Source organism: Charadrius vociferus, unplaced genomic scaffold, assembly GCF_000708025.1.
Source record: "Charadrius vociferus isolate BGI_N301 unplaced genomic scaffold, ASM70802v2 scaffold14, whole genome shotgun sequence".
Taxonomy (NCBI): Eukaryota; Metazoa; Chordata; class Aves; order Charadriiformes; family Charadriidae; genus Charadrius; species Charadrius vociferus.
The window spans coordinates 1,462,753-1,471,851 of record NW_009648876.1 but is presented as its reverse complement, the minus strand read 5'-3'; the positions used below and the strand labels follow the sequence as shown (position 1 = coordinate 1,471,851).

Below are 9,099 nucleotides of genomic sequence, written 5' to 3'. Positions count from 1 at the left end.
GCGGTTCTGCCTCCTCTTTTAAATGCACTTTTGGCATATCCTATCACTCTGGCAAGTGCTGTCACCAAATACACAGCTGCACAGAAAGAAAGGATTGCTGCAAACCGTGAGGCGCTCACAGATATTCAGATATCATCTTGCGCTGGCCTTAGGATGGCCTGTTACTTCCAGCCCTAAAAATAAACAACTGTTAATCACCTAACGGCAACATGAGTTGACCAGCACTTATGGCTGCCTGGACCTCAGTCTAACTGTACTCAAAAGCTTTTCTCATGTTTTCTGTCACCCGGGATAAGAGGTGGTTTGCAGCCAAGCATTCCTTTGGGAGGACTGCTGTGAGTTTAACAAAATGTTTGAAATAACCTCAGTAACTCCTCTCAACAATGATCCACAGCTTCAAATCTGCAGAATCGAACAATAGTGGCCTTGCATCGACAGTCCCTGGAGAGTGAACTAATGGCATAAGGTTTTCTCAGGGAAACTGAGTAACAAGCAAATACCTCAGAAAGCACCGTTCGTTGCCTGGGTTTAATCAGAAAGCACTTGCTTCCAGCCACAATATATGGAATAATTCCGTAATGCAAACAACGCCTTTTCAAAGGGTAGCAACATTCTTGCAGTGTCTTAACTGGTAAATACAAGTAGCCCAACTTAAATAGAAGTAGCGTAGATTTAGTAAACTAGTCATCAAATTGCATGTTGCAGGATGGAAGGGTATTGCTGCTTTGAGCAGGAACGCATTAGTGCACTTGTAGAGGCACGGTAAAACAATGTGCTAACCCTGAATTATAAAAGACAAATATGTAGATGCAACAGCTAGTATAGAATATTAGACTCTCTCCGTCAGAAGGGAATTTATGAAACTTCTGAAAAAGAAGATGTAGAAGCTTTCTTAGAGTGTGCATTTCAGATTGAGATTTTTTTGGTCAAGCTTCTTTTGCTTAGTTATGCCCATTGTCCAGGGTGCCTGAAGTCACCTTTTCCCTGTATTGAGATGGTTAAGTGATGTAAGATCCTTATATTTCAGGGAAACTTGGACCTATCTCCAAATTACCAAGTAAGGTACCTGGAACACTGTCGATAACCTCTTTTAGATAGCTACTGGAAGTTCCCAGGCAGCTACAATGCATTGTTTTCCAAAATGTGTACCCAAGTGATTCCTGCTAAAGCCAGAGACAACTTTGGCCATAATTTCCATGAAACAATCCAGCAGCAAAAGGATTAACAATTTCTTTTCTGAAATATTTATGTGAATACCATGTTAATTTTCAATACGTCAGCCCAATCCTGCAGTGCAGGCATGAGGGGCACCTTATAGTCTGTCTTTAGAACACAAAACCTTACAGCCTGGTGTGCAAAGCATCTACCTGCTTTTGTAGATGCTGAGACTGAAAAAAAAAAAAAAGTTTTGCCTTAAGTGCGCACAGCCACTTTGAGAGATGAGCATCTGGAATGCTATTAATAAACAACGTTTCAGTAGAAGTTAGGACAAGAAACAACAAAACTTGAGAAATTCAAAGTTCACTCAAGGCTCTCTTGTCTTAATGACAAGCCGCCTTGAGCCAGGATGTGTTTTCTTTCTCACTCACTGCATCAGTCTTCACTTAGAAAGCCTTGATCCTTGTAAATCAGTGTAACCTTAATGTTATTTAATCATAGCTTTTAAAAGTTAATTTCCATGAGAACTACATTAAAAAAAACCCTCTAACTTGTCATTGAGGATTATAAAAATCCTTTATTTGCCTGGAGAACAGTACTCAGATCTGAATGAATAAGTGTAAGTGAATAATGTGTTTCGACAGTTTGTTTATTAAAAATGTATTATGCAGCTAAAAGTTATATTGTATTTATAATATTTTAATGACAGTGACTTGCACAGTTTTTGGTGCATTCTATTAATATGCATTTAAAAATTGTGCTGTGCAAAATTCTAAAATATTTTAAACGGTCTCTTATATCAACATAAATATCACTTGATTTGTTTTTATTTCTCCAAATGCCAAAAGCAATTAAATCATATTACAAGCTTGATGAAATGCTGCTATTTGATTGATGCCTTAACAGTCTCATAGCAGATATAAAAAGACAGCTAGTATAAAAAAAAGGTCATTAAGATTTAATCATATCCAAGAGAGGTGTGACTATAGAGACAGAGGCCTGATATTAGTTTCCATCTGCCTTTTTTCCACCTGACAACTCCAGCTTCCACATCAACTGCATATAACATCAATATCTGATATTCATGGAAACGCCTACCTTTCTCAGCCCAAAAGAAATTCCCACTTCTGAGTCAAAACCTCTTTAGAAATGGGAGTCTCGTGGAATATTAATAGACTTTAATTTTTTTCCTTGTCTTTAGCAAAAATAAGACTTCCCCCAACTATGGTGGTAACATCAAAGCTTAAAGCAGATTAGGTTTTACTTGCTTAATTTTACCTTAAGCAGCATGAACTGGATGCCTGGATCCTTCAGACATAATATGCTGCTAACGTCTCTGTGTGAGGCTTGATACAGTTCTTGCTTCTGCCATGGACAAGTTTCCTATTATCTTTAAAAATATGTGTTCAGAACTTTTTAAACTTTTTCCTGAGCCAATTTGCAAGCATATATGTTTTTGTGCAGTTGTTACTGCAGGAAGACAGTATTAAGTAGCTTAAGGGAGTTGGGCCCAAAAATATTGTTGCCTTCTGAGTTACAGGTTAAGGATCAGATTTATGAAGCAAAAAATACCATTCAGTTACTGGATTTTACTAAGTATTGGAATTCTTTGTCTTTCTTTGGACCAGGTTTGGTGAAGTCAAAGAAATAAGGTGCTGTGTAATGCCTTGAAGGCATCTTTTGTTTCAATCAGTGTGTGTGTGTCACTGGAGCACAAAAGTGTGTGGAGGATTTAAAAAGTGTCAGGGATAATAAAACCACACGGTTATCTTTAAATTGCATTCAGAGTTTTTAAAATGCACTGTCTTTATGCACACGTACCTTTATTTGATTTTAAAACTCTATACAAATGAACAGTAGCAGAAATACTTGTTATAAAATATTCTGAACTACAGCTTGTGGTAGCTGTTTAAATGGAAGATTTCTTGCTAATCAAAGTCAGTTTCTGACCAGTGGCTATTAAATGTTTGCCAAGATATATAACGCTGTGTCATCAGCAGTAATAAACTGGTCTAGACGTAAGGAAGTTGGCTGACTGATGCCAATTGACCTTACTTGAAAATGTGGTCTGAAGTTGTCGCCTACTAGCCTAGCTCTGCAAATAGCTAAATTCCCTCTACTGACACAAATGCAACTTCTACAAGTACACTAAAATAGAGTTGTGAGTCCTTGAACAGTAAACTTATTAGATATTATAGGGGGTTTTAGTTATTATCTCTTCAGCTTTTAGTAGTACTACAAGTAAAACCAGTTTACTCACATTCTCAGGAACCATGTTAAATTGACTTAGAATCTAATAATTCATTTGTGAACTTTTGTAATTCCCTTTTCCCAGGAAATAAGTAGTGGTGTACAAGTGGTAATACTCTAATTTGCTTGATATTTAAAATGAAAAAAGGAAACAAAGCCAGCTTTTTAGCTGGCGCTGTTGATGATCTGACCTTAAAAAGCAAGGGACCAGAATGCAGTCCTTCAAAGATGCATTCAGATGTGACCTTCACAATCAAAATCGCCAACCAGGTAGACTGTTATGCTTTTGTATAACGTGAATACTCATCTGAATCTCTTTGATAAAATGTTTGCTTAAATACATGCATATTAGAAATAATAATTCAGATGCCAGCATTTCATTATGAGTCACTGGGAATTAAAATTATTTACATTACGCTGAGATGCATACAACCCATCTATAACAAATAGACTAAGAATAAATAAAGTGTACATTTATTTAAAAACAATCGCAAGATGTTTTACATTTCTGCTCAGTATCGAGGAGTGTGTTGAAAATGCATTTTTCATAAAACCACATGCAAGGCTTTTTGATGGTGAAAAAATCCACTCGCAACAGCCACATGTCTAGGCAGATCCTTAGAAGCTAGTATGGACCCCACACAGACATTCCAGAAGAAAAGACATTACTAGAAAGTAGTTTCTCTTGAATTGACGTAGAATATGTGTGAGCCTACTAGGCCACTTTGATAAATAAATAAAAGTCTTTTTTCTTTTCTAGCACAAAACTGGTTCAACTGGAGGGCAAGTTAAACCCAGATTCACATTTTACTTAGGTTTTTTTTTCCTTTTCTTTCTTAAGTGATCCTTTGGCTTATACGAATATGTGATTTATTTTTATTTTTTTTTTTAACAAAAAGAACCATTTGGCTTTGGGTTATCTCAGTTTTACCTTCCTGGCTTTTCAGCATATCTCCGTGAAACTCCTTTCCAAGAACAAAGCCCAGCATCCCGAGATTATCGATGTACAGACCTATATTCCTTTAACTATGGGTTTCTTTCAAAATCCATGTCATTAAACCAGTATAAAAGATCCTCTGAACACTCTTAAATTAGTGCAAAGCTGAGTTATTTAAGGTGGTATGATCAGACATAAGTTTCATCTAAAGCACTGTTGAGCCTGTAACTATATTTAACTATACTCAAACTATATTTTACTATCTCCAACATCTGTCTCAAGTGCTTCGGTTGATTCTTTGAAAGACACTGTCTGCTGCCCTTAAGACTAAATTGGGTCTTTTATATCAAGCCTAAATTAGGCCTAAACTAATCTATGGGGTTTTGTAATCCTGCTCTCTTCTTGCCATGTCGTGGGGTCATAAGCCTCTCTGCCTCCCTTCTGGCTCTTCTGGCACTCTGACCCTGCACTAAAGTTGCAGCTAGGTTGGCTTTGGCTGCCGTGTCATCACCACTTATAGTGTCAAAACTAGACAATGACTAAACCAGGACTTATATAATTATAACTACATATTTCTTGGTTGATTTTTCAGTAAACCGATGCGACCTGTGTGGACAATTTTCACGTGCTGTGTTTATTATATTCTGAAGGAAGCTTGCCTCTGTATTTTATTCTATTTTTACTGCATGGAATTAAGCAAACCTCAGTTACTTGGATTTCTTTTCAGCTTTAAGAAGAAACTCCATCTAAAAGGAAAGTTCTGAAAGTAATAGTTTCACTGGAATAGGTAGAACTACAGTTTTTTATAACTTTTGGACGGGTTCCTTCGCACCTAGGCTTTCCAGGGTAAGAACTAAAAACAGGGGAGGAGAAGTACAAGTTAAGCACATTTTTAGGGATTTATACAGTTTTTCAGAGCAAGAACAAAATCCATAGGAGTCCATAGTTTGTTAGATTCTAAGCTTTTGTTTCAAGCATAAACTTTCTCCAGTGTCTTTCATATGAAATGGGATACCCTGGCCTATATTGCATACTGTATCTATATAGTTTTAGAACCATTTGGTACATTCAACGTTTTTTCTTCGCCTCAGAGCTACTAAATGAGTCCCCTTTCACTAGCAATACTAAGTAAGCATTCTGTCGTTTTAGTTTATTCTCCTGTGTAAACCAGGGTTAGTCACTAACTTGTTAAATGTTACAATTGATGCAGAAAGAGTTTTGTAGCTTTACTTTGGAATTCACAGCCCTGAGTTTTGTTCTTCATGGTGTCATATCTGCACTTCGGAAGGAGTCAAATTAAAAAGAATAATTCTTACTTCTAGGTTGCGCTTCCCTACTTCATCCCCTTACACAAAAAGGTTAAGTGTCTTTTCAAATTAAGGCAGCAGTAATTAACCAGTGGCATTGTTTGTGATTTGCCAACTCTGGGCGTTAATGAGAGAGAAATTAGCACTTAGCAGCAGGAGTTCCTGATAGTCAGTGGCAAATGCTTAATGTGCCAGCAAGTTAATTTTGGTCTTAAGTACTGTACTTAAGTGTTTTTAAACAAAAGTATGGTATGTTTTTTATGTGATGATAAATATGGGCTGTGTGATATAGAGCTATAATAGAAGGAATGACACGAAATAGTGGAAAAAAAGTGCAGTCTAGGCAGCACAGGGCAAATAGTTTTGCTATAATAGCACAGTCAAAAGCAGGACTGATGGATGTTTTCACACTAAAGATGTACTTGCTCCTGCAATTAACAGTATGCAGATGCTCTTGTATATAAATTTTATCATCAAGTTTGGCATTTCTGAACATAATTTTTATAGCACAAAATATTGCTGAAAAATTGTGCTTGAGCTGTGATGATTTGCTAGAAAGACATAAATTAGCCTTTTGAGGAGTCTTGAAATATTAAATTTATTAAAAATTACAGTCTCAAAAAATAACTTAACATGCCTTAAGCACAGCACAGCGTTTTATGGTGGATAGGGGATTCAGACTGCCACACAGAGCAAAATGAGCCCTTCAAAATTTGGGCTGAACAGCTGCTCATTAGCATCAAGATTTTACCTGGCACACGCGCTTGCAGTGAGTGAGTACTTGTGTACATTTCATAGCCTTGCATAAAATAACCCATTAGAAGTGTAAGGTCTGGTCCCTATCTTCTGGGGTTTTTTGCTTTTAAAATAACTTTGGTTAGTACATAAGTACATGCCCACCCAATTATCCCTTTTCTATGTTTGGTTGATGTGGGAACAGATACGTAGTCTGAGAAATAACAAAAGTAGGCCCATGCTGCATCAGCAAATCACTGCCTCTCACCGGAGGCGGTGAGCATCCGTCCTTGGCTTCACTTGCCACGTGCGCCCCGCTGCTGCTAGGCCAGCTGGCCTCTGCGGTGCAGCGAGGTCCTGCACATCTTGGCCCCACGTGAACTTAAGCAAAGGAAAATGGAGAGAAGCCCTTAGAGAGAGTAGAGGCTGAAGTTGTTGGCCAGCAAGGGAAAATTTAGGAATTGGGTGTAGGCAGCATCGTCCTTGCCTATGAGCCACTTTTTAATCTGTGCTTTATTTAATGCTAAACGTGTTTGAATATGTTAGGTAATATAGCTGGATTTGTCAGAGTTTTAACCTTTCCCCTTTCAAATACCATCTTTCGGTCGCAAAAAGCACATTTGCCAATGTTGCCTCAGCTATGCCGAGGGGTAATTTACTTTGCCACTAAACTCCGGCCACTTCTAGGTTGAAGAGCAGTAGCCATAAACCGAAATGTTACAAGGCTGTGCAGCAGTTTTGGGCAGAAGACTACCGTATCTAATTGAAACTGCAGGAGGAAGCCACAGGGGTTTCTTCTTCCTTTGATGCCTGTTCCATTACATGAGTACATCAAATAGAGTTTTCCCTCCGTTGTTGGAAAGAAACCGCCCTAAAGAAGCCGGTCTGGCACTACCCATGGTTTTGAGTGCTTCTATTGTCTGCTAAGTGGACATTTAGATTACCACACATCCCCCCAGCACATTTTTATTATAATTAAACATTAACAAAAATTGGCTACCATATTGGTTGAGTCCTGAGCACGGCTCTGCATATAAACCATTACATGACATTCTATTGAACTTTTTCTTGTACAGACGGTATCTAACAGCTCATCCTGCACTGTTGGTTTTGGCAAGTTCACTACAGCATATAATAAATCAAGGGAAGAAAAAGCTTTTTGGCCTCATGTTGTACAGACTGCTGTAATGTTAGACTACAGAAAGCAGTTCTGTTTTTAGACATCCTTTTACTAACCCAACATTCATAATTTATGATTTCACTGTAAAATTCCTGCAACACTACACCAAAAGTAGTGCTGCCCTTTAATTAAGTGCTCTCAGTAGGAAAAACGTGAAACTGATGTGCAAAACATATCGCAGTACACAGTGATTGATAGTGATTACTTCTTTATGAACCCAGCCTGAAGGTCTGAACTTCCTGATGGGTAAAATAGTCCATGGGGCTACTTCCTGAGATTGCCTAGTGGGGATCAGTCAGAGCTAGCAATATCTGAGGAATTCCTGAGGCACATTTCGGAGAGGTTACAGCAGAAACTTTCTGTTTCTTTCTGAATTGTGCTTTACGTTAGTAATTGCCTGAATAATAGCTCATTGTAGAGATTACATTTTAAGGACTTGTTGTTATCTTCATGGTATTATAATTTGCATGAACTGGGACTTGCATAAACCTCTGTATTTTTAGTCCCTGCACGTCCAAATCTGAAAAAGCAGAGTGCGTGGCAAGAGAGGCTTCTGTATGTATGAAAATTACTAAATGTTTTTTAATGTTTACGGCGTAGTTCTTTTTTTACTGATGGGTGCAGAGTGTCCAAAGGAAAAGGCAAAACTCTGATGTGGATTGTTTCAGTCTGTAAACAGCATTTTTATTCATGGAATCAGGTATTAACGACATACAACAGTTCAACATTGATTAAAATTTGAAAATTAAATGGAGGACAAATACTCTCTCCAATTATGCAGTGAAATTAACAGATTTACTTGTGTTGGAATTGCAGAGGTGCTGAAGTCCCCTTAGCGCAATCACATAAGTTCATTTTCCTTTTTGCTTGACAGATTTGGCCCTGGATTAGTCATCTACTGGTATGGATTTATTGAAGAGCTGGACTGCCATCGTGAACGCGGTATCCTGCTAAAAGACTGCTTTCCTACTGACATTGTGACTCTGCGACACAGCATGGCTCAACGCTGATGTTGGGAGGAAGAGGTAAATCCGGAAGCAATTTTACTTTCCTGCAGTGTAAACTAATGGCAGCATCTGCCCTGAACTTCAGCTGAACTCCTGCTGCCTGCCCTTATGCTACTGCCTCTTTACACAAACATATCAAGAGTTTCTGTTTTGCTTCAGACCTCTGTTGTGATCAGCCAAAAAAGACAGACACAACCCACTCATTATCAGCATTTCTGTCGCTGTCAAACAGCTAGTTTCTGGATACTCATAATCTTCCTTCCTTCCGGATGGCTGCCTCTAGCATTCTAAACAAAGACAAAAATGCGGAGGCTGAAAGGTGCAACTTTCAGCTCTCATCCCTGTTGCAGAGTCACCTTTAAAAATAAGTGGCTTTTTTATGGTTTCACTCACAAGTTTATTCAGTGCTAGCGGGCTGACTGAAACACCCATGCTGATGTGGAAAATTGGTAACGACTGATTCTGGAGCTTAAAACAATATAATGCATAGCTCATAAAGCCCAAGTGGTAAGACGGGGTCATATA

The 9,099-nt window shown here is 38.2% G+C and overlaps 1 protein-coding gene across 1 annotated transcript in view; it reads left to right on the top strand.

Moving 5' to 3' along the window:
• The window catches only part of LOC104288161 (chromosome unknown open reading frame, human C15orf41), a 99,530-nt gene extending 90,909 nt beyond the window's left edge, over window positions 1-8,621 (top strand). The window contains exon 11 of the mRNA XM_009886921.1: window positions 8,442-8,621. Coding sequence (XP_009885223.1) covers window positions 8,442-8,577 — 136 coding nt within the window. The 3' untranslated portion in view covers window positions 8,578-8,621. The remainder of the gene's footprint in view (window positions 1-8,441) is intronic.
• The last annotated feature ends 478 nt before the right edge of the window (window positions 8,622-9,099 follow it).